The 26,986-nt window shown below is 38.1% G+C and overlaps 2 protein-coding genes across 2 annotated transcripts; both read right to left on the bottom strand.

The window, feature by feature from the left end:
• Positions 1-377: 377 nt before the first annotated feature.
• LOC306772517 (myeloid-associated differentiation marker homolog) lies at positions 378-1,241 on the bottom strand (the record flags this gene model as incomplete). Its single annotated transcript, XM_079262027.1, has 1 exon — positions 378-1,241. One exon carries the CDS (start codon positions 1,239-1,241, stop codon positions 378-380), a length of 864 nt encoding a protein of 287 aa, XP_079118153.1.
• A 4,812-nt stretch (positions 1,242-6,053) lies between these two features.
• On the bottom strand, positions 6,054-8,370 carry LOC306772688 (perforin-1-like; the record flags this gene model as incomplete). The annotated part of the gene is made up of 2 exons (XM_079262291.1): positions 6,054-7,248; positions 7,835-8,370. The coding sequence occupies 2 exons, from the start codon at positions 8,368-8,370 to the stop codon at positions 6,054-6,056; spliced, it is 1,731 nt and encodes a 576-aa protein (XP_079118417.1).
• Positions 8,371-26,986: the final 18,616 nt, after the last annotated feature.

Raw genomic sequence — 26,986 nt, 5'->3', positions numbered from 1 at the left:
ATTTCAGACTACATCTATGATGATAGCAGTTTAGCAACCACCGCAGGAAACATATCACGTTATTGTAAATAAAAAAGAAAACGTTGTGCGAGTTGTTAAATCTGTTACATAATCCACATTTATTGTTGGTCATAAAGAATATAAATATAACATGACTGTTTCATAATAATAATAATGCCACATTGCTTTTTATGTGGACACTGCAAATTTATCATCATGATCGGTTTCAAGCTGACAACCTGACATTCTTACAAGTTAACTCACTGAAGAGTTTGATTTTACAGCAATGATTAAGGCAAGCATTTAGGTTGATTCTTATATTTTAGCGACAGGCTTATTTTCCCCTATCTTACAGGAAACGTACAGTAAGATGAACCTTACATGTGATTCCTGTCACACAACAGTTTGATGGAAAAGGCAAGGTCTACTGTGTAGGCCAGCAGTGTAAAACTGGAAACCACTGTTTCCATGATAACTTCCTGCTCCATATTCTTCTGCAGTATCTTTGTCAAGCAAATCACTGTGGCCAACATATAGAGCAGCACCCCAGTCACACTGAAACCAGCCAAAAATCTGTCAAAAGGTAGGCAGCATCGCCCAGCGAAGTCTCCTATAATCACCACCAAGGTGACGAGAGACATCAAGATGGAGGCACAGTATGACACACCAGACACCCATAGCTGCCAATAAGTTATTCCACCCTTGGCCAGCTCCACGATGATGGGTACCATCATGCAGCCTCCCCACAGCTGGAATATCTTGAGGAGACCAGGAAAGCTGCTCATGTAGCCTCTTTGTTCGTTGGCTTGGAAACGGAGCACGAAGAATTCAGAAGAATACGCCATGACGGTGAGACAGGAGGCCACTGCAGCCGCCACTGGGCGCGCTGACACCGTTCGATGAGTCATGACGATCCATGAAAAAAACACGGATGTGCTGAGGCTCATCAGCGCGCCCAGCACTGTCACCGTCATTGTCAGGTTCTTCCAGGATATCTTGAGGAGGTTGTGGAACTGGATGGTGCTGAGAATGTGGATGAGGAGGGTCAGCACGAAGAAGAAGCACCAGGTAAACATGCAGAAGGTCTTGAATGTGCCAATGCCATCAACAGAAGTGTTTAAATCTTCATTCTTCAGCGAGGCCGCTAGACTGAAGGCCACGCAGCTAGAAAGGACTTCACATGTTCGTACCAAAAAAAGTGGGCTGGCGAAGTCACGGGCCTCCAGTACAATCACAGGCATAGTCTCCGCGTTGAATGTTGGCAATCCAGGATGAAAGAGGCAGAAATTCTTCTGCTGTGTCAAACAGTGACTCGGTTCCACTTGTAACTAAAGATCTTCTGGTTCAAAAGCTCTGTAGCTTAAACAGGATAAGTCTTCAAATACCCATCAAATCTTGAGGGATGAAAGACAGTCCATGGAAAGAGCCGACCCAAGGAAGTCATGAAGTGAAAAAATAATTTGAAGCAGCAAAATTCCTTTTTCTCTCTTCTGTTCCACACTGGTTCATCTTACGTACTGAAGAGCAGCTCAAATTATTATCTCTTGGAATATGTTTGTGAAACACTGTTGCTCTGCATATAGACCTCGCCTACTTCCTTTTTGGTTGCTGCAGTGCACTTTCAGTCTCACATGAGATAGGTGCAAGTGACCACAATAAAAGCAAATGCAAACAGTTACCTTCCTCATCTTCTGACTTCTCATGTAGTGCCGTTCTGTTTTTCTGAGGCACAAGTTATAAATCACAGGCCCACTAACTTATTAGATGTCGGTTTAAAAAAATGCAAGTGCTTCTATTTTAGGACACTTATTTGTTAAATACTGCAGATCACCTTAATGTTTTTTATTCCATCTGTTTGTGGGTGTGAACCGGCATTACCCTCCCCCAGGGGGATGAGGTTGATTTTTTTGCAGAGAACATCTGGTTTCCTTTTGAAAATAGATACCTGGAAAAATGTTTGAGTCGAGTGAATGAAAAAGCGCGTAGGTACCAACAGCAGGCTGTAAATACTTTACTGCTGCTTACTGCTGGGAATCCGTTTGTCTTGCATGGAAGTAGATTTTGACATGCACTGCAGATATAAACATGAGGTACATTTTATTATTGCAGGGAAGATACTAAGTTGGTACATAAATGTTCAAGTTGACGTAAATCTACAAAAGGAGAAAGATAGTTTTTAAGATCACTTAGCCTCTGTGCATTAGCTCAATTGTGCTGTGTGCCATAAAGAAATAAATTACATACATATACCTAAAATAATAAAAAAAAAAAAAATCTAGTGGTATGGAGGCCAGCTCAGATGTAACCTGATCAGTTTACTCAATGTTGTCTTCATCAGCTGATGTTGACGTGCTTGGTTTTCTGAAATGAAACAGCAAGTAAAATGCACATGGACAACAACTGATATGATTGTCCCATGTAGCACATGCACCCTCCTTTGGCTACAAAAGGACTTGCAACTTTTCAGACGTCTTTGGAAAAAAGCTCACTTTACTATTTTTTTGAAGAAACTTTTTTATTATTTTCTTCAACACTTTTCCTGACGGAGAATGTAACATAGTTAAGAAAATAACTCAAACATTACCTTTGTTTAGACGTGTCAGTCTGCAGGGGTGTTAATACACGGGAGTGCTACATAAACAAAAACAACTTCAAGAAGAAAATGCTGCATTTTCACCCACACAACGTGAATGCAATCATCCACCAAATGTAAGGCTGGAAAACTGTCAGAATCTTCATTAATAAGGAGGATAAAGTGGTTTTTGTTGGATTATGAACGAATTCCAAATGGACTTTTCTTAAATTCAAATATTTAAAGTATCCGATTAGTTCCCGATAAATAACTTGGTTCATCAACACCCAGTGACAAAAATGATAAATGTTAGGGCGAGAACAGAAGTACTGGTAGAAAGTCCTCTGACTTGAAACATGAGAAACTGCATTTTTTTAAAATTAATTTTTACATTTTGTCTTTATCATGTACCGTATAATAAAAAAAAATCAGCTTATTTAAATTATTGGTGTAAGCATAGTTGAAACTGTGATAACTCAGAGCACTTTCGTTGTGAATATGCATTGTCTTCCTCTTGCAGTTTTCATTTATTTAACACTCGTCTGCATCACAGTGCTTGCCTGTATTTGCAGTGTTTCTTGGCTTTTGCATCACATTTTTGTTTTTGCCACTTGTTTCTGTTCTTGCATCACTTTTCTGTACTTGCATCCTTTCTTGCTCACATTTCTCTTGACTTTTGCTTTGTATATGATCAGGTTTGCTTCTCTCAGCCACCACATCCAGCCCCCTAAACTGAACTATGCTGTCTAGAAATTCATGCTTAAAAAAAAAAATGATGCCATGCAAAAGAAAAAAGAAGCTTTGTTTTTTTTTTTAATTGTTGCAAATTTATTACAAATAAAAAAAACCTATACATATACATAAGTATTTACAACCTTGCTTTGCTGATTCAGCAAAGAAACGTAATAACATTAAATGAGAGAAAGACACAAAAGTCATTAGCTGCATTTCCATTACATTTTATTCTAAAAAAAAACAAAACAAAACTGATATTTGTAAGTTTTGACAAACAACACTTGTGATTTGCGGGTGTTTCCATTGAACAGTGTTTAGCGCTTTAGTCTCACGTTTTGTAAAATATCAATCCTGTCACAAGATTTTACGAAAATTGTAGCTCACTGCAAGGTAGCCACGCAGCTTTATTTTGGGGTTTTCTATTTTGTTGTGGAGAATTTCCTACGGCTTTTCTCCCCCATTTTCTTTTCTAAAACTCTGAAATTTGCTGTAGTTTGTTTCACACAGCGCCATCTTTACTGGAAATGAACTGGTCATGACCCCCATGTCACGTCCGAGTAAATGCGAAAAAAGTGTTTTCGTTACTGTGATGGCCTGCCATCTTAGTTTGTTTGTATTAGGTGTGATTAGGAGAGAATGTAATGCACCTGCAGAGGTGGGAGTGGCTTAAAGCCTGCTTTTGCCAGACTCACTCCCTGGGGTTTTTTCCTCTGGCTGGGAAGCATTTCTCTCCCCATCACGGTAATTATAATTTGTTAAGCTTTGTGTTGTATTTTTGTACAACATTGCACACATGGTCACACAACCATTCACAGCATTTCACTACTGATATTTTACACACTCAGACCCCATTATGAGTTTGTTTTGAATAAGTTCTGTAAATAAAGAGAATGGGAATACTTCATCCTATATTTGACTCCCTCTTTGTTACCACTGTGAGCCAAGTTGGTAACAGTTACACTGATGCGATCTGTTTCTATATGGAAACGTCTGAAAAACCACCTCGTGAGAACGTTTTAGCGATATTTGACTTTTTTTTTCAAGATGTAGGTGTTTAATAAGGTGTAGGTGTTTTTTTTTTTTTTTTTTATTGTGATATTTAGTTTTTGCACAATTCTAGGTGTGACGGAAACACACTTAGGATGACCCTTTGCTGGCTGGAGAGAGCTAACCGGTGAGGTAGGATGCAGGATGGATACTGAATGATCTGTCGGTAGGGGGCCCGTGATGGAGAAATGGCAAAAGTTCTGTAGTGTGTCAAATGTATTTTGGTGTTATCTTCAGATATGAATATGTTATTTATAATGTTCTAAATGATTTTTTTTTTTTTTTTTTTTTTTTTTTTAAGGATGATAGGAATCAAAGTAAATGTATAATAATGATCTACTAGGAAGGGGTTGGGATAATGTAGTTTGTACTTCCTTCCACTCCTTTTCGGAAATGTAAAAAGAATATGAAACGTCGTCAGTTCTGTTTTATTTGTATCTATTTATGTCTGTCCATTAATTTATTATTGTTGTTTGCCTATTACATGTTCAAAATAAATTCATTCATCATCAAATATTTCTTTTCCTGGTTAAACTGACAAACACATTCAGGTAGAATTGTTTTCTTATTGTACTGGGTGTCCACTGGGTGGTGGTATTGAATTCTACAAGGATTAGATTCTTTCAGCTGACACTCAATCACACCATCCTGATATGGTATTTAATGACTTTTTTTAAAGACATATTGAACACAAAAGTTTATTTTAGTTATGTGGAAAGTTTCTGTATGGATGTCAACTGCTATCTGTGTCAAAATGCATCGAAGCTATATTATAATTTAATTTAATATTACCTGTTTTAATGCAGTTTTCTGATTATTTTTAACTCACCCTTTTTCACACAACATTTTCTGACATATCTTGTTCACTTCATTTTAACTCCACTCTGATGACATGTTGCCATTCAAAAGGACATTTGCGTGTTTTAATAAACCTCCAGCTATGATAACATTTTGGCCCATTTTTGATATTATAAAATTCATGGAGACAAAAAAGAACATTTATTTTCTTAACTATTATCCTATTTACAGACTACACTGTAATTGAATTCACTGTAATGTAATACAGTGTATATATGAAAATAATTTTACAATAATTATATTGTAATTTATACTGCACAAGAAAGAATTCAAAAGGGATTTACACTTCAAATAATAAAAGTATTTTTGTTATTCCTAACAGACTAAATCACTAACAACTATTAGTCCTTATAATAAAATCAGACAGACACACATTGCCTTTGTTGATGCTTTAATGTGATATTTTGCAAATGAAAAGAAAGAAACAGAAGATATTCAGTTCCACTTCTTACGAACATAATTAGATACGTCTGAGACAAAATGATTGTTGATTATCTCTAAACATGTACATCAAAAAAAAGAATGCTGTCAAATAGAAGCAGATAGCCCAGATTCTCCAAGCAGGACACCATTTCTGGTGTAGAAGACTTCAGCCAAAGAGGGATTCATGGGTGTGGGAATGTACTCCTGACACTGATCTCCCCCAAGACTTGGAGCACACTCCACTAGAGATACTCATCATTTTCACTTCTCATATACATGCACTTAAGTCACATTTGAAACAAAATGATGCTTAATTATCTTTGAACACAAACTTCAAATAAAGAATCACCGACAGAAAAGACAGAAAAATCAATAAAAGTAAAACAACAAGCTGCAAGTAAACTGAAATTTTAGGTCTTTATTTTCTCATCATATTTGCCGAAAAGTGGTCTGATTCTGTGTCTGACTTAAAAACTTTCAGCCCAGATTCTCTAAGCAGGACACCATTTCTGGTGTAGAAGACTTCAGCCAAAGAGGGATTCATGGGTGTGGGAATGTACTCCTGACACTGATCTCCCCCAAGACTTGGAGCACACTCCACTACGTAGGAAAAGAAGAAGGTACCATGTTTAAACATGCAGCTGTCTGTCACTTTCCCACTACGCAAGTCAAATGAGCATTTACCAAGCAGATCACTGTTCCAGTAGGTGTCCTCATCATAAACAGCAAATTTAAGCTGAGTAGCCATGTTGATGACTATGGGACCAAATTCAAAAGTTTCTGGCCATTTGGGGTTGTCATTGTCACTGATGATAATTGTGCGTTTTATCTGGTTGCCGTATTTAACCTCCACTGAACTGTCTGTCTTTGTCCACCTGTCACCATACAGATTCTCTGCATAAAGACTGAACACCTTTAATGTTGCAAGACCTTTCCCAGCAGGGCAGCAGTTTGACCTGAGATTCTGATTACTGTTACAGACACAAGCGCACGGATCTCTTTTGCTGGATTTGTGTCCAACCTGACAGGACTCGGAACATTTTTTCAACACTGCATTTTCCTTGATGTACTTCTCCACCTCTTGCTTCAGTCCGATCTTGGCACGGTGATCATCAGGCAGTATGGTGTGCAGCGGTTTTAAGTTGTATCGGACCACATCAGGTGTTCTTTTCAGTGAGTCAAGCCATTTGTTGGAAGTGTCTGCCGATCCTTGAAAGAGTATATCTCCACCAATGTCTCCTCCAATGACTTCCGTTTCACGCTCACTAAATTCAGAGCTGAAACTTTGTCCTGATTCCAGTTTCTTTTTCTTTGCCTGACAGTGTTTCATCATGGCATCAGTACTGGCAGTATTTACAAAGTTAACAGAGGCTTCAACTGATAAACAATCACTAACATCTGTTGCTGTCAGTCCATTCATGGAGGCCATGCAGGTCTTGAAAGAAGTCAGTGCTTTTATTTCTCCACCCAGAGACACCTGTGTTATGTAATGTGTGCCATAGGTGTCAATTAGACTGCGATATGGTAACACACTCGCACTGGAATAAGGAGGAAGAGAATTCACAGATGACCGGAATTCCTGGCTTAAGGGAGGACTTGTTGTCAGTCTGTACCTGTTCAACATGGAAAACATAAAAAGTAAATTCCACTTTTATCAAAACACTTGTTTCTAAGTAAAACTTCTTTCTACTTTTGTATTCACTATCAAGAACTCTATGACTGAGGCATTTCTCATTGAACTCAACACATAGTCTAAAAACTTTAGAACATCAACCCTTTCATGCATGAATTAATGAAAAAACATTGCAACATTTTTTAAATACAGTATTTTACCTCTACAGACATATGCAATGATACTTTTTTGTTTATTAGTGATATTTAGAATTAAATATGATTTATGACCTATTTTATTGTTTTCTATAAAACATTTATAAAATATGTAATCACAATTATGTTGTGTAACTCTTCCATGAAATATAGCTCTTTCATTTTTACTTTTCCTTTTTATCGCAATGGCAAACTTGCATGATTACATTATGTTCAATTATATCATATATTTATTTATTTTCACTGAGGGGATACGTATTGGATTATTCACTAACATCCACTGAAGTGGTTTATACACAAAAATACAAAAGAAAAAAGCTAGTAAATGTGTCCGCTATGCTGGAAAGGGTTAAGTTCTATCTGCGTACTCACCCATAGTTGACGCACTTAATAGAATGCTGAACAAAGTTGTAGCGGTCTTGTTTGGACTTTTTCATGCCAAATTCAGAAGCCCTGGAGTGGGAACCTCCAAGGCCAACACCAACAGTGACTGAAGGGTCAACAGGGACATCAAGACCTACTTTCCAGTCATTGGAGACGGACGATGTGGAATCATTGACGAGAGTTTCAACGGAATCATAGAGAGTACTGGAGACCTTCAAGCTGCACTTTGGGAGGATTCTCCAGTCCACCACGGAAACTGGGACCTTCTGGATGTCTCCATTCATGTATGTGTTTCTGTACATTCTGCATGTGCCGTTTCCAAGATCCCATGTTTCAGTGTCGATGACATAGGCGCCTTTCCTCTCCATGGTGACAATGTCAAAGCCTTCTCCTCCGAGGTTGTAACCTGGGATGAAGTGAGCCGTCTTGCACTTCTGGGGGGAACCAATGAAGCTCAGTGTGGATGAGACACTCAGGGGACTCCACACCCAGCACATTAACAGGAGTTCCCAGAATCTCGCCATCTGCACGAAGAGGATTAAAAGATAAAAATAGATTATGCATTTTACTTTTATTGTATAGAAAGGTAAAATAATATCTGTGCAATTTAAAAACAAAATACATGATAAATATCTGTTTCAGAAAAGAGAGAACTCTGGTGGTCTTACCTTGACTGTAGACAGCAAGTTCCGCCTGTCTGATGCAGCAGTGGAGCTTAAATGTTCAAAGCAGCTCTCAGGAAGTCAATGTAGAATAACCCACAATAACCACTTTCCCACAGACTAATAAGAGGGGCTCATTGTGCTCAGTTTCAATGTTTGTGCATGACACCTGCATTTAGCAGCTCTTGAACTTTGACACGTTACATATAGAAAAACATCTAACATAACTTGTATATACTTCTACAGCCTGGGAAGTATTCTGCTGTTGTGTTCCAAACTGATGTTAAAAAGAATTTAGTAATATTTCTATTCATGAGTCTACATACAAATGTCCAAATGTACAAGATATATTAACTCAGGGTTTTGTTATCTTAGTGTATATTCTCATGTCATGCTCATATTAACAGCTTGAATAACCCTCCTGTTATGTTCGTTTTTCAGGACCAGCAATAATTTTCCCGGGTCAATCTTACCCAGAGCCTGTATAGCTATCCAAAGGTGTCAGGAACTAAAAAAAAGTCCAAAAAACATGCTTTATATCGCCTCATTAACTCTATAACTTACCCTTTTGATCAATATTTCTAGCAGTGATGTTCCTTACCTCTCACAGATAAAGGCTGCTTGAGTATGATTCCTTTTTTTTTTTTTTTTTTAATGCAAATTAAAACATTTTTATTATTCAATGGGAAGACTTACACATAAAAGTATTGTTTACATTATATTTGTTTTTTTCTTAATGTTTTTAAATTATTATTTATATTTCTTTAATGAAGTGTTTCTGTTAAATTCATTTGTACACCTTTTCTATGTAGTGTCACTTTGACTTAAATTCAAGACAAATGAGTTATTAGAATTTATTTTTGTCAGTTTTGCCTGATGTATTTTTGTATTTCCCCATTTTTTGATGCAGGGATTTGAGTAAAAGTTCCCCAGTTTGCTTCCTAATCAGAATATTCAGACTCAAGATTGTTTTTATCTTTAGACACATCCTCATCAATTTCACAATGATGATCAAAGATTAGATCCTTTTTGTCAGTCTCCATGAGTGTCATTTACCTCAACTGATCATTTTTTAAAGCTCCGACTGAGAGGATATTGCATGTAGCTGCAGAATGTGATCTCAGTAGTACTACCGTTGCAGAGAACCTTTACATGTTTAGCGCCTCCCCAATGAGTGTCCATTCAGTGACAGTGGAGCTTACCACAGGAACAGAAAAGGTTCCTTAGAAAAGTCAAAACAACACCTGCACTCTCGGGCTTCACATATATGATCAAGAGAACAGAGTGAGAGTGTATGTATGTTTGTCCATATGTTTGCACAGAAAGAATTACCATTTGTCTCTTCTGACTTCTTCCTAACCTCCATTTTGACTGCGGGGTGAAATTGACCCGAACATAAACTTGCAGGGAGGGGTAATGTGGAAAATGAACCATTTTTATTTTATATGTTCATTACACAAATCAATCCAAGCACAATAAGTTTCATACCATAAAAATATGTTGAACTATTTCTTTATTATTTAGAATTGAAAATGGGTCAATTTGACCCGCAACATAACAGGAGGATAAAGTCAAGTCTCTATGCTGATGATGTATTACTTTTCCTCCAAAATTCACAATTATCTCTCTCCCAGACACTCAATAAATTATCATAAGTTGTTGACGACTCTATCAATTGGTCTAAAACTCCTGTTTTACCAGTTAACTGCGCCATCCTGAATATTGCTGATGCTACACTACAATCGGGAAATGTTTGGAATAAATATGTCCTGCAGACTTTCAGAACTAACAAAGCTAAATTACATCCAGCTTCTAAAAGTAGTTGCAATTGATCTTATATGGGCAAAATCCTTACCCATATCCCTCGTAGGGAGAGTTACCAACCATACAAATTATGTTTAAACTAAAGGTAGTTATCTGTTTTCAAATCTATTAACTCTCCCTCCACTGGTTCCAGTCATTATACTCTCACATCACTAGATTTCTCTGGGAAGACGAACCATTACATATGAGTGTAAAAACTCTCCAAAAGACTAAAGCAGTGTTTTTTTAGACTTCCACGATTTTCAGCTTCTCTCCTCTAATGACAACAAACTAGATTATAAATTAGTCTTTTTTTTTTACTCTTTAGGCATGATCTTAAAAAAAAAAGATGTCTATACCAGCACTGAAGCAAGCCGAATAATGGTCTGGATGCTGTGTCCTGCTGAGCAAATTTGCTTTGACAGGAGGAGCTTTATAGATATAACGACCCCCTTCATAATCTAAAGTCTTATTCCATTCAACCGTTTTGATTTTTGTTTTTTGTTTTTTAAATTAGTGCTTGTATTACATTACTGCTGGACCTGACCGCTACACCTGTACCAAAACCCAACATAGGACGACTCAGCAACTGTCAGAAGCACCAGAGATGAACAACCTAAATATAAACCCTGTAGTTCAGCTAAAGCCAGGAGCTCACAAAGAAAACTACCTGCTGTTAATAAACCTGCAGGACAACACAGTGACTGTGTCAGCATGCAGAGGACATGAAATGTTCGAAGAACACTGATCGTGTCAGAGTGACCCTGCCTACACAAAGGTTAGAGACAAGCCAGGAGGACCTCAAGAGCTGAGTGATTGGCACCCACCCTGGGCGCAGACCCCAGCCACACCACCTGTGCACCATGGATACACAGGCCCAACAGGCCCCAAGAGCCTGAAAGCAAAGAGCCTGGCCAATGCCAACAGAGTGCCAGGACCCCCAGACTGCTTCCCAGCGATGGCCAGACCACAACCTAGTGCAACAGCCATGCTTCCCAGGCACCATACCCGGGAGGATGCGCCCCTACATCCCCAAACACACACACACACTAACATTTGTAACCTCCCATACACGTGCCACTACATCCCATCAGACACACACAAACATACTCCCCTGCACCCCCAAACCCACCTACTCACTCGCACACACACAGACACACACACACACAAACACACACACAAACACACACACACACACCAAGGGACCGGGGACCAACTCTCTTGCTCTCTGGTCCACACCCAGACACCAGGGCACAAACCAGCCCACTGCCACAGTGGAAAATCTGGGTCAGACACCCCCCCGGCACCTCCAGTCACCTCGCCCAGTCCACCCCAGAACGGCTTGGCATGTTTTTTTTATTTTTATTCTGCACATCACGAATGCGATCAAACAGGAAGTAACAAGAAGAAACAGGAAGTAATCAAAAATGAAAAATAACAGCTTCCATATCTGAAAGCTGCTCGTCTAACTAAAGAGCTGCTTGGTGAAAGCGTCTCTGGGTACAGGTCCGTCTCGCTGTAGCTCAGAAACTGTGTACATGTTACTGATCCTAAATTAATTTAATCAAAATAAATCATCCTGAATGCAGGGCAGGAAGTCTTACCACAGACATTTGGAGGATATATTGGCCTTTATTCAAATAATTATTCTAATCTTCTTCTATTTTATGTCCAGTTTGTTACTCAAATTTCACATAAACATACTGTCATATGAAACAGAAAGTCAATAAAGACAAAATACAATATATCAAAAAGGTAGAAGATTGATGTGTAATTCATTTATTTTCTATACTTCTTTACTATGTCCAGTTCAGGGTTGAGGGGAAGCTGGAGGCAATCCCAACACTTATTAGATGGGAGGCAAGGTACTACCTGGACAGATCGCCAGTCCATCACAGATAAATATATAAATAGATCTGATTCATATACATTTCCTCATTCCACTGAAGTGTCTGTGGAAGTTATAGCGTTGTCTCAGTATCATTTCTTCAATAAAAGGCGAAACTAGTCAGTGTCCTCATTTTTTCTGAAGTGAAAGCCACAGAGATAAAAAGTTTCTATCTAGAAGTAGAGGTTTATCTAGATGTACTTTCTACCTGAAGTTGAAGAAAGTTGAAAATACATGAAGTCCCATGAGTGACTTCATACGGGGGACCATGCTCAAAGGTTTAACCTACTACAGAAACCTTTACGCGTGTTCTGAAGAATAACCTAATTTTGTTGCATTGTAACGAGTGCGGCAGAGCTAACTCTGTGTGTTATACGTTTATTGAAGCTTTGTCTTTGCTCAATTACAGTAAGATTTTTTTCTGAGGATTTTCAAGTACGTGTCTTTGTATCTTGTCACTCGCTAAATGCAAGGTTTTGCTCTTAGAGTAGTCGCTATGCAAAAGCCTCAGAATGACTCATACAAATGACGTAAAATTAAAATCAGAAATGATAGCAGCCCTCACCTCAAGAGACACAATCGAAACTTTCTGTGCCACAGGATGAAGGTTGCTGTGTTTCAGCGCTGCAAGCATGAAAATGCTTTAAATGCAAATCACTCTTTTAGACAAGCTCCTAAAACAGTTTTATTTGTTTGTCTTTTCAAAATCCGCACTTTGCAAGTTTTCATTAAAAAAAAAAAGATTTGTTAATCTTTGGGTCATGTTGCAAAATAAAGTAACTCTAGATCACAGCAAACAGACACTCATATAGCAACCATAAAACCACACATTTGCACTGTGTCGGATGAACTCAAAAGCTCATTTTGAATGAGGAAGTTCAAGATTTTCAGTAATATTTTGGACCCCTTGGAAAACTTTGCATGTAAAACCTTGAATTTTATTTCAGTTATTTGAAGAAGTTGTGCCGAACAAAGATGTTGTTTCCATTTTGACCCATCTGAAGGTGGTTGCCACTGTGAATTGTCATACAGGGTATGGTAAATGGACTTGTACTTATATAGCGCTTTTCTAGTCATGCAGACCACTCAAAGCTTTACACTACTTGTCACACTCACCCATTCTGGCACATTGGGGGGGGTTCAGTGTCTTGCCCTCAGTGTCTTTGGCATTTTAGTCAGGGGAAGCCTGGAATCGATCCCCCAGCTTTCCAGTTGAAGGATGACTGCTCTTCCTCCGGAGCTACAGCCGCCCCACATGGGAACTGGCACATGTTTTACAGCAGATGCACTAAAAGTGCAGGTTATGAGATTATTTTAAATCTGTAGATGTTTCATGCTGCCACAACTGGAAACAGCAGCTTATGCACACCAATGTCAACTGAAACAACAACTGTGACACTGTGTGATGATTCATGACTATCTGATAACAACACAGATGTGCTGAGAATCGTCAGCACCACCACCGTCATTGCCAGGTTCTTCCAGGATAGGTTGTGGAACTGGATAGGACTGAGAATGTGGATGAGGAGGGTTTAGCACAAAGGAGATGCACCGTAAACATGCAGAAGGTATTGAATGTGTCTATGGAATGATCAGAAGTGCTTAAATCTAAAGGTTGTGCAATTGGAGAGGACTTCCTCTATTTGCACTATAAAGTGGGCTGGTGAAATCACAGGCCTCAAGTACAATCACACACACGCTTTAGCGTGGAATGTTAGTGATGAAGGATGAACTCAGCTTTTCTCATTATTTATTCTTTAAGATTCTTGTGATGTAAAGCTTCATTAAAACAAGATAAGTCTTCAAATAAAGATGAAATTACATACTAAATAGCAATTCAAAATATAATTTGCTGAAATATTTGCGATGGACTGCTGCTGTGCAACTAGATCTCGCTTACTTCCTTTTTGGTTCTTGCTGTGTACTTTTGGTTTTACAAGAGATAAGTGCAAACAACCACAATAAAACGCAAATGCAGCTAAAGGACGTCATCTTCATCATGGGCATCTTCACGCTGCCGTGTCATGTTTCCACTGGAGACAGCAAGTGGCTCGTACAAACTGTCACAGCGTGGGATCAATCAAGTACGTCTGATTCTGATTCTGACCCCAAAGATTGGTGACGTCCAAGTTTGTGTAGCATGGACTAAAGACATTTGGACACAGGACCGTGGTGGGATGTCAGTGGTCCAAACTTGACCATCACACCAAAGCACCGTTGGCGCATTTCCCAGTATCAGAGAAGACTTTGAACCATGTGAAAATTTACCCCTTTTTGGCCCCCTCCCGTCTTCTCTTGGTTTCATTTACCTCCTTACCATGGTGGATAGGACTACTGTTCCACTTACAGCTGTGACGACTGCTGAGATGGCACAAGACAGCGGTGGCCCAGTTTAGCACCTCACTGAAACCTGCTGTAGGCCGGGACTCCCAGTGTGCCTCAGCTTTGGGATGCTGTTGCAAAACAGCCTGGGGGTGAAGCTCCATCATACCACTTCTTATCACACACAAGAAAATGTCTTTTTAAAAATGTTTTCATTGGTAAATGAAGGCTTTTCTCTGCGACGGCCTGAAGGAGAGTAGCTAGGCTGACAGTGGGTCATGTCACCGGCAGAGCTGGTGATGGCCAGAGGATTTCTTACCTAAAACCACCACTCCTTGGTCCACAACCAACCTATTTGAGAGACTGATGGTTTTTACACCTGCTCCTATCTCTGAACAAAGCCTTCCACAGTCCTACACTCCTGCCAGTCTATGGTCTGTGTCTTGGAGGTGGAGAAAACCACTTTGTGGTTGATGTTGGTGACATCTGGCTTTAGACAGATACTGTTTATAAACCATGTATTTCACATACACATATTTTCTCTTTTCCCAATATAAAGCATGGTCCTGTGCCAAAAAATGAAATAGAAAAAGAAATAAGGCTCTTTTCCTTTGCGATTGAAAAGCTCTTATCATGTCTGCTGATCAGACTTGCTGCTTGTTTAAACTGTGCAAAATGTTATATAATGAAGCGATATGAAAATAAAAACGAACAATGTTTCTCAAGTAGAGGTTTTCTTTTTATTTCTTCAATCTTTAATTTATAAATAATCAGACTTTTCTAAATCTAGGACAAATTATATTGGAAAATTTCAAAACAACAGAGAAATACTTTTTAAAAATTTTTTTAAAAAACTTTTTTAAGCCTTTGTTCTTTTATAATTTTGTTTAAGTTGACAAAAAAACATTGAGAACTCTAAGCAGACACAAAGAAGTTATGATCGTGTTGAATTATTACCTGATGAGCATAGGAAAGATGCAAGTAAAGCAATGAAGTACAGAAACAGCTGAAATAAAAAAGTACATCCAACAATATCAACACCATGCAGAAATGAAAATGAAGTGCACTAGTTTTGCCAGAGTGAATATGGGACTGGTTATGAGCCTTGATTCTCAGGAGTTTGTTGCATTTTATTTAACTCCACATATATTTAAAAAAAAACAAAAAACAAACAAACACCTGGAGCTAGTCCCAGCCCAAAATACATGTTGGAGATGACTTTACTCAAAATCACCTCCAAAGACTTTACAAAATATCTGACACTGACCCATGGAAACTAAATATTACTGAAAAGAAACTTAAATTCATCATTCTAAATTAAATTTTAAGTACATGAGACAGTGTGCAGAATGGCCCAAAGTTTAAATGTGTGGTTTTGTGTTTCCTACATGATCTTTGGTTTGCAGTGATATAGTCGCAGTTCTTCTCATGTTCTTCTGCGATATGGTTCAGAGATTAACCACATTTTTATTTCAGTAAGTATCCTGTGACAAAGTGGGTAATGTACTGGCATTTCCACATCACATAAACAGTTCCTTATCTTTCTTTCATTTAGCAGACACCAACTATCTCGGGTTTGTTTGTTTGTTTTTTGCTTTCTGTTTGAAGAAAGTTAAAATACCAACCACCTATTGTAATAAAGACACAGCAACTTTAATGATTAAATTCTGTTTAATTTTCCGTCTACTGCTTTGTTTATTAAACATTTGGCTTTATTGGGTTGCTCACAGTACTTACCTTGTGTTTCAGGACCAAGGGGAGGAAAAGCTGTGAAGTTCTGGCATTTACAGGGTTTAACCCACTTTGTGATGTCACTGGATTAAACTAAGCATGGAGAGGAAAGTTGTGTATGTTACAGGAATTGTTTGATTTTTTTATTAGGATGGAAGGGGAAACTGTTTAAAGGATTATCTAAGGTTACTGGGGAGAGTGACTTCATATAAGCTTTTGGAGTAATGTGTCGAGGATGTGTTTTCCTGGAAAGTGGTAGGTGCTGTGGGTTGGATGAGGGTAAGGCTGGCCTTTTGTCTGTCTAAGGCCCAGATTGTTGTAACAATCTGTGTGATAGATAATTTAAGGTATATTTGATTTGATTTTCGTTATGTTTAGTTGGTAAAATCTTAAGGTTGTAAGTTTTATTTTTCCACTTTGTGATTTTTCATTTGTTTTGTTACAAAATGCGTCATTGTCCAGTAAATATTCATTTTGTTGGACCTCTACTTAACTACCATCTTTTAACCTCTCTTTTCACAAAATATCACACATACATACACAGAGACATAAATAAAACTGGACAATACCAAAACCAGAAAAAAACAACAACAAATGAATAAATAAAAAAACAAACAAACAAAGAATAAAATAAAATAATGATTAAAAAAAAAGTTTATCAGCGATCACAGAATAATGAGTTACAGGTAAAAATGTGGCAGGTAAATTACAAAGTTAGATACAATGGGACCCAAAAGAAACAAAAAAGAGAAAAGAAACACATGAAAAATAAAAGTTTGAGAAGTGAAAACCCACATTATATTGTTTACATTAGATGTTTACATTGATAAAGTCAGTAAGTGGTTTCCATATTCTAACAAGAGTATTCGTTTTGGAGTGTAAAAGACAGGTCAGAACATCCAGAAGTATGTGTTCTATTATTGTCCAGTGCCATCCCATAACTTAGAGGATTTTGTCTGAAATCCAGCGCCGAAGAATATTTTTTCTGGCACAACAAAACCCAGAACATTATTCGGCCACTTGGAAGACCAAGAACGAGGGAAGCTCATTCAAGATCCTCCTTAAGAACTTTTTGCATTTCAAACATGCAATCCTTCCAATATTTTTCTATTTCACCACAAGACCAGAAGGCGCGAGTAAGGTCATCTATCCTGGTCTACATTAAAGACAGAATGGAGACACATCCTTTCTATATTTTGGGAGATCGTTTGGAGCAATGTGCTCTATTCAAGATCTTAAGTTCCATTGCTCTTGGCCAAACAAAAATATCTTCCAAAATCTCCTCAGTTATCATCCCTAGCCTGTTTTTCCCAGATTACACTCTAGAACAACCCGGCTTAAAAGGCACCAATGGGAGAATCCCCCTGAGAATGAATCGCTTGTTTTTCCATCTGTGTAATCTGCATTTCAGCAAGAAGTGAAGATTTTTTATAATAAAAGCTCTGATCTGAAAGTACAGAAAAATTATTTTCATCCTCCGCCGCATCTTCAGGCCGTGTCTGCCGGCCTGGCTCGGCCTCTGGTGACTCCAGCAGATTCACAGCTGTCGGACGGCTGCGCGACAGAAACTTTCGTAAAGCCCCCCGCAGTCTCTTCTTTTGTTCCTCGTCTTTTTTTTTTCTTTTTACGTTTTGCTGCACCTGAAAGCATCTTGAATTGAACTTACAAGACGACCTTCCTGCTACCTTTATTGTCCCGCTCAATGTCCCGACCTCTGTTTGCTGCTGATGTCCCAGATGTTACGTAATGTTACATTAAGATAAACAGCATCACTATTTTAGTTAATAAATAAATATTGGAAAATCAACTGTGGAATAAATTAGAGATAGAACATTTCCATATTTTTTATTTTATATATTTTTATCCTATTTTTTGTCCCTCCGTCTGGGACCCACACTGCCAGTCTGCCCTAGGCAAATGCCTAGTTTGCCTTTGCGTTAATCCGGCTCTGGGCTCACTTCATCCCAGGTTACAACCTTGGAGGAGAAGGGTTTGACATTGTCACCATGGAGAGGAAAGGCACCTATGTCATCGACACTGAAACATGGGATCTTGGAAATGGCACATGCAGAATGTACAGAAACTAAGCAGCAACCTCCAGCAGTTTAAAGTGATGGGGGAAGTGCATAAAACTGCAGTTCCCTCCTCATCCACTAGGGGAAAATCACCAAATTCACAGCAGAAATACACATGTTTAAAGCCTGGTCCAAAAATCCATTTTGGATTCAATAGCTCAGGTTTACCTTCATGACAACTGTGGGAGGAGTGATTTTTTTTCTAACTCGCCTGTTTAAAAGTAATTTAATCTCGACTATTTAAGGGGCGTGTCCTTTTGATTGACAGGTACCCGATCTCTCGCTTTAAGTAAGGAGAATGTAGAACAACCGCTGTTTTAGCCAGTTAACTGCGTGACTTAGCTTTAGTCCGCTTCCCTCTGTTAGCTGGTTAGCTCCTATTATCTCTGCATTAGCTTAGTTAGCTCTTAGCTAGAGGCAGCTTGGAGTTCGCTCGATGTCAGTCATCCACCCCCATGCTCACAGCCCCCCTCTCAGCTCCACCTCTTTGCCCATATGACAGCAACAGATGTTTGTTATTGTTTGTCAGTTGAAGCCTCTATTAACTTTGTAAATAGTACCAGCATTAGGGCCATGACCAAACACTGTCAGGCAAAGAAAAAGAAACTGGAATCTGTTTCAGCTCTGAATTTAGTGAGCGTGAAACGGAAGTCATTGGAGGAGACATTGGTGGAGATATACTCTTTCAAGGATCGGCAGACACTTCCAACTAATGGCTTAACTCACTGAAAAGAACACCTGATGTGGTTTTTTTAGTTCATTTACAGTCTGTAAATGAACTGACTATATTTACATATACATTTACATATATTATATGTGTAAATGTAAGACATTATAAGAAACTAAATTTTAATTATTAGTCCTAATGGATTTTATACTAAAATATTTGATAGAGGAAAAAAGGGACAAAAATCTAATCATAGCTGGAGGTTTATTACGACACACAAATGTCTTTATGAATAGCAGCATGTCAACAGAATGAAGTGAACGTGTCGACCAGATATGTCAGAACATGTGGGAAACGAAACCATCGATAATGGTAGAGAAACAAAGTTGTGTGAAAGAGGTAGAGTTGAAAGTGATTAGGAAACTGAGTCAAAATAGTAAATAAGAACTTAACTAATAATGTAACTGTTGGGGTTTTGTTGTTAAAAAAAATCCCTTAAAACAGGGAAACCGTCAGCGGTCGACGGCAGGGTGAATCATACATGATTGACAACACCAGTCTCCACAGTTGGTTTTTAGAGCGCTGAATTTTTGTTTACTTATCAAGTTTTTCTTTTTACAGACTGCTGACCAATGGCAGGGTGGATAACAGCAAGCACACCTTGACCCTCCATGACTCTCAGCATAAGTCTGGGCACTCACTCGCATCAATGGATTTCTAGGGCTGGACAAACAAGCGTGGAGTAAACCAATCAGAAAAATGACAGACTTGACGTCATCAATATGAGATGAATATAGGGGTTTGTGAACAATGCTTGATTATTGCTTCCCTTCTGAACTTGCATATTAAAATAAATTAACCTAAAATGTGCATAATAGAGCCATTTTAAGTAATTCTCTGCTGCTCGGGTCCTTAGGGTGTTTCTCAATTCAGGGTCTGTACACCTCCAAGTGCACAGACTGCGTAGGTAATGAAGTGTTTTACGTCGTCTGCACACAGCTAAGTGCGCTTACTATTAGGAAAATGAGACGGCCTATCTAGTGGATGAGAATTACCCATAGTGCTCCAGTCCTCTGTTGCCTAGCAATTACATTTGCCAAATTTATCTAATTACTGAACCCATACTTACACAAAAAAACACGGAAATATATTTTAAATGACAGAAAATGGTTCCAGTAATATAAATTAGATTTGTTTTCATTTTCCTTTGTGATTAAATTACAAACAGGGAGGAGGCGGTTTAGACGAGCTCTCCGCTGGGTGACAGCTCATCCTGTCAAGCCGACGTTAACTTCAGTGAAAAATAATCCTTGTTAGACACATTTACTTTCGTCCTCATATGTATTCATACCCTCTAGAAGGAGACAAACTGCTGCCTCGGAAAAAAGCTGAAACTGACCAAAGTAATTATAAATAAAAGTTTTATGAAAATCATTACATTATTTTCTAATTATGGTTCAACAGAAAAAAAAATTAAAAAAAAAAAAAAAAAAAGTGTAACGGGTGAGTGTGTCTGCTGTCCTTCCTGGGTCTTCCTGACCTTGTCCACACCCGTGAATTACTTGTTCTTTCTGCGTTGTGTTCTTGCACGTGACATTGAATGAAACATCTGGACCACGGCAGCTGCTAGTTGCTCTTTAATAACGTTCTGTACAAACAAAAAGAAAAGTGCTGTAACATGCAGCTTGCTTCACACAGGTTGGTCATCAGCCTCCTCCTCTCAGACTGCAAAGCGCGAACTCCGTTGGATAACTGTTTAATACAATTCTTTGTATCACAGCAATAACCCACTTGTTTAATATAAAGAAAAGAAATAAACTTAATTTACAACTGACAGCAATTATGTATTAATGCACATCAAATGCAACCAGAATTAATTGCTCATGTGAACAACAAACACAGATAAACATACCTGTACAAACAAAAAGAAAAGTGCTGTAACATGCAGCTTGCTTCACACAGGTTGGTCATCAGCCTCCTGTTAGCAGACACATAGGAAGACCTTGTAGCTGCATGATATATGTGAATACTACAAACTCGAGTAAATGCACAAAATAAACAGCACAAAACTTCGTGTCTACAGCTCCTATAAATTAACAATCATAAAAATTCAATTTGTACAGTCAAATTAATCAAACACTTTGTTAATTACGAGCAGAAAAATGGCCCATACCTCCTTTCAGACTGCAAAGCGCGAACTGAGAGCTCCACAGCGCGGGCCGAGAACAATGCGGTGCTGACGTCATCAGACAGCGACTTCTTAAAGGGGCAGTATCAGTATTAAAACTGGAGGATAAACAATTTGTTGAACACAATCCGAACATTAATAAAGTGGAGATTTCCTGGTTTAGATCAGGATTTGGTGAAATTCCAAACATAAAAGAATGAGAGACATATCACTCTTGTTACAAAAGCAAACAAATATGACAAATATTATGTTACATCACTCATAAACTAATTTTTTTTTTTTTTTTAAATCCTTTGATGTTTCCACTCCAGTCAGATGTTTTCTGTTCCTCTCAGTCAGACTTCTGCACCTGTTGACAGGTATTTTGTCCCACTGTTCATCAGAAAAGTGCTCTAATTTGTCCAGGACCAATTTGTTTGTTTGTTTGTTTTTTAAACTTAATTAAATGACAGTGTCTTATATCGCTGGATTATAATTTAGCACATTTTTAATTATTGTCGCTTATTTCAGTCTCCAGTTAATTGAGTGACTGTAATAAATTCAGCCTTTTCTTTAATGAAAGGGAACGAAGACATCTGAGGACTACTGTTATGAAATTCATTTGTGGTTCTATTGCTGAATATTGCTGTCCTTCCAACTTGTCTGCTGAGATAAATATGTGTGTGTATATATACATAAAAATAAATAACTAAACGGTCAGCCTGGTGTGGTACCTACACCGGCGTTCTGCTGCTCATTCTTTGCTATTAGGCGTGCAATGAATTCTGGGATAGAAGAGGGCGCATAGGATACATCATGTGTAGCCTAAGTTTAACCCAATCTGGAGCCAAACGCAGTACAAATTTGAAGGGTGGAATAGAAGGAGCCTTTGAATTGAGACAGCACTTGGCGCGCCAACTATGACGCATGCAGCCGACAAATCTGCACTGGGAAGTGTGCAGAACCTGAATTGAGAAAGACCCTTACTGTTATATCCAGAAACACAGACTCAGACAGTTCTAAACTGCACCACTTTATTTCAAGATTACACACTTATCTTTTGCAACACACTGCCCCCTTGTGTCTCTAACTGTTGTTGCAACTGCAGTCACCACTGTGTGCCTCATATCAAACACTAGGCTGCCCCATGTGTGCCATGAAGCCATGTGCAGCAATAACACACAGAGAGAGAGAGAAAGAGATGTTAGCGATCTTTCTCCTAAAAACTAAACTAGAAAAGCACTCGGAGAGCACAAACCTCTGCCAAGCGCCACAGTTCTAAAAAGTTCCTGGATTCAAACAGTGATCCGGATCACCACCAAAATAAAATCAGTTCTTCCTTTTCACATTCCCAACAAGTCCTGAATATTTCATTATAATCCGCCCATAACTCTTTGAGTTATCTTGAACAAACATAAACAGACAAACAGACTAGCAAACAGATAAACGCTGGGAAAACACAACTTCCTTGGTAGAAGAAATAATAAAAAACAAAACTTAAGCAAAAAATAATAGACAATGTCACAACATATGGAATATGTTCACCTTAGTGAGTGGGCTGTTGCACTACCCCTCATAGAAACTTTAATGCATTTTTTTTTCTTGCACACAGCAGTTGGCATCAAAACATTTAGCATTTCAGACTGTTTAATATGAAGCATGTCAATATGTGTTCAATGTGTTTCATATAACATGCTGATAGAAAACTATATTAGGAGGGTATGAAGGAGTGTCTACTATCAGTCAGGCTACTCATTCACATTCAGTACAGCAGAAGCATGCATAAGTGTTTTCATACTGTTGTTTTTCTATTTATCATGCAAGGTTGAGTAAATATCTGTATGTGTCAAAGGACAACTGTGAGCTTTGGTTCACTCTCCCATGTGATTTTCTCAGTTAGTCCTCAGGTTTTCAGTTCAGTTTGCCTTTACATTCAGATTAAAGGTGATAGCTAATATTTTAGCTCCTTCCTGTGTGTAGGTATCACAGTCAAACTCATTTGCTCTCACTCTAACCTGCAATTATACCAGTTGCCTGGTATGCCTAATCATGTAGGTGGACAGAGAAGAAAGATGCCTGGTGAAGAGTCTATTGTGGTGATATTGATTATTTAATCAGAATTCCTTTCTGTGTTCCTGTGTAAGCCCAAAACCCAATGTAACAATCTTCTTGTAAAACATGTTTAAAAGGCAAGAGTAGGTTAAATGCAGATAACTAATTCCCAAATGGGATCAATAAAGATATATACACTGCTCAAAAAAATAAAGGGAACTCTTAAGCAACACAACGTAACTCCAAGTCAACCACACTTCTGTGAAATCGAACTGTCCACTTAGAAAGCAACACTGATTGACAATCAATTTCACATGCTATGAATGTGGTGATGTAATGCTCAACCCTGTGTTTATTCACCACAGCTGAAAACGCAGGAACAATGAGCAAGGGGAACTCACTGATCTCATAGATCTCACTGAGATCTAGTACAGAAAAAGAGTCCTTTGTCAGAGGCCATAAGAAGATCTTTAGTAACTTTCACCAGTGCTGTCTCTGTGCTATGATGAGCTATAAATCCTGTCTGAAAGTCTTCAGATTATTTCTGCTCAAATGAACACAGTAAAACTTGAAACTGTACTGAAGATCTTTTAAAAAGATTTTTAGACATTAAGCAGTGGTTGGATATTGGTTTATAATTAGCTAAAACTCCTGGGTCAAGAGTCATTTTAATAAAGGTTTGATTACATCTGTCTTAAAAGATTGAGGTATATTTCCTGTTAAGAGGGATATGTTTATCAGGTCCAGTACAGTTTTATTAACTAAGGAATATAGTCTGCTTGGAATGAGGACTGAAATGTTCAAAATGTTGAAAAGACCAAATGGAACCAACAAAAATAAACATGTTTCCAGCCTGGTACAAAAAAATCTTTTAGGTCTAATAGGTCAGGTTTACCTTTGTGACTACTTTGGGGGGGAGTGAGGTTTCTTTTTTTTTTTTTTATAACTTATTAATTTATAATCAATTTAATCATGAAATTCAGAATAATTAGGGACATGTACTTTTGAATTACAGGGACCGATATCTCGCCGCAAGAAGGCAGAATGTAGCACAAACACGGTTTTTAGCTGGTTAACAGCGTGATTTAGCTTTAGCCCACTTACGTCCATTAGAAGGTTAGCATCCATTAGCTCTAGGTTAGCTTGGTTAGCTCTTAGCTACAGGCAGGTCAGAGTTCGATCGATGTCAATTATCCACCTTCACATTCACAGTCAACCTCTCAGCCCAATATCGTATTATCCAGGGCACATGATGCTGACAAGATGGCGATAGTGGAACTGCCCAATGGGCTTCAATTCAGGTCTTCATAAACCTATGGATGACATCACAAAAGCTTCATCCCCTTTTATATACAGTCTACAGTTTGAAGGCTCAAAGCAGTGAATTAAATCAAGAAGTCCACTGCTTCTGACTGATTAGCTATTTTTTAAGGAAGCTACATTGTCAAGTTATACAAATTATTATGTCAACATGGATGTTCACTGTCATATTGACACACAGCATTGTAGAAAATACTTAAAATTGAATACTTAAATTTGGAAACAACACTATCTGACAAACATAGACTATACTGAATAAATGGTGTTTGGTTGTGTTCCATAAGTAAGGAGTAAAACTTGTTCCATCATTACAGCCTTCATCTGATAACCTGACAAAGAACCTCAGGGTTGCAAGAAGGGTTGATGTTTTTAAAAAGAGGTATAAGCCCTGCTTTTATATCTATAACTGATTATTAATTCATTAGTGTTATATTCTTTCACTTTCTTTAATTACTTTTTCCCACTTTAATACAATATTCTATTAACTTGTTTATGTGTAATCATGTTTTGTTGTTGTTCTTTTCTTGAAGTGTTTAGGTTATTTTTAGCCTTTGTGATTATTTTATATTTTTAACTTCAGTGCTTTCCTTACAGAGATTTTTTGCTGTCAGCTTGGTCTGCAGGTTTGTTGCCACAGTAAAGTTGACCTAAAGAGGTCCTGAGCTGCAGCTCTGGCTGTGGTGTGGTCTCAGGCCTCACCATGATTTGGGTGGTTTCTGTGGTGGCGCCCTCTGTGCGTGGGCTGGCTCCTTGTGTGGATCAATACCGATAAGATATTTTTCCAACACAGCAGCATCAAGGTAGATATCTGCCTTACAAGTCTGCCTGCGTGTAAGAAAAGCTAGAATCAGGTATGTTTTTAAATTGCTTTGTTATATATTTTGGTGCCTGAGTGACTTGTTTTATTTTAACATACATAAATTGCATTAATTCTTTTTATTTTGTAAATCACTTTTTTTTTTTATTTATTGATTGATTGATACAGATTTTTTAAAGCAACTTTCTATTTTGCCCTAGAAAACAGGTAAGATATCCAGAAGTTTTGCAGTGTGCACACTGAAGCTTAAAATGTCAGCAGAAGGTAAAAATTCTTGCACAAGTCAACACCACCACATAGTGGACATATAGTGCAGTAAGAAAATTATTCTACTTGAATGTATGTGTCAATTTTATGTGGAAAAGAAATATTTCTTTGTGGGGGTAAAACTGATAAAGCTGTTTATTTTTGCTTGATAAAAGTAATTATAGCAAGTTTAACATTTTAAGGTTGTACTTTTTTCAACAACAGCTTTTATTGAAGTTTTCTTCAGTAAGAGATATTTTTATTAGGAACAATGTGAGAAACTTATATAGAGAAGTTGAAACCGTGATATATAGGTTTAGGGTCATCCATATATAATGTAAAGGGTCTGGAAAAACAAGGTGACATGAAAAAATTATTTTTTTGGAAATTTCCCAGTGCTCAAGCCATGTTTTTCCTTATTTTTAACTTATTTGCTTAAATATCACCCAAAGCTGGAAAATTGTATTTTTTATGTGAGTGCACACTGATCTTGATGGGGGGAAACCCTGGATTGAATTATCAAGTTGATAAGCAGCTTCAGAGTACTGCTTGTCCAAATCCTGAATGTCTGAGTAAATTAACCCAGGTAATGGAATGATAGAATTTGTTAACCATGCTTTGTAATACAGGCCTCTTGCAGTATGTCTTTGATAACTATAACATGACATTACAAAGTGGAGGTCATTATCTCTGGGTGTTTGATTTAGTTTGTGTTGTTCTTCTGCTTCGTGTCGAGTTCCCTGCTTTATTTAGTAGGTTTAGCCCCTTCTGTGCTCTTTTCACTCCCTGCTAATCCCCACACCTGGTTTCATCTGCTAATTTGCTTCACCTGCTTCTTGTTATTTCACCTCGATATACTGTTCGGTTTGGCTTTGCTGCCAGATTGTCGTCATTTCCCCATTTGTCAGCTTCATGTTTGTAACAGTTCTGGTCTCTCTGGTTTTTCATTGAAATATCCAACAAGAGCAATACACAGTGACAGTAAAATGTTAGGGTTATTTACCATATTCTGCCAGAAGTGGATGAAAGCTAGCACTAGCCATAACAAAATGTTTGCAAGAGACAATGAGGCCAGAGGTTGCTACATTACCCTGGCTGAACATGTTGTTGGTTAACCACAAGGACTGGTTACTGCTGAGAAAGCTGGCACATTCATTCATGACCGAGTGAATGTGCTGTTGATAGTAGCCAGGAACTAGCTTGTGTGCCTCTAGTTGTGGCACAGGCATGCTAGTGGCTGCTAGCTCCTGCTAATTGATCCTTGTAGCTACCATTTTATTTCATAAATAGTTTTTATTAGTATATAGTTTTTATTTCAGTATTTTGTATTGAATACTCTAAAAGTGTTTATTTATTGCTTTTACAGTCACTCAGAAGGTACATGCACTTG

Source organism: Telmatherina bonti (genome assembly GCF_933228915.1).
Source record: "Telmatherina bonti genome assembly, chromosome: 3".
Taxonomy (NCBI): Eukaryota; Metazoa; Chordata; class Actinopteri; order Atheriniformes; family Telmatherinidae; genus Telmatherina; species Telmatherina bonti.
The sequence above is the reverse complement of the archived record's forward strand: the minus strand, read 5'-3'. Positions and strand labels throughout refer to the sequence as shown.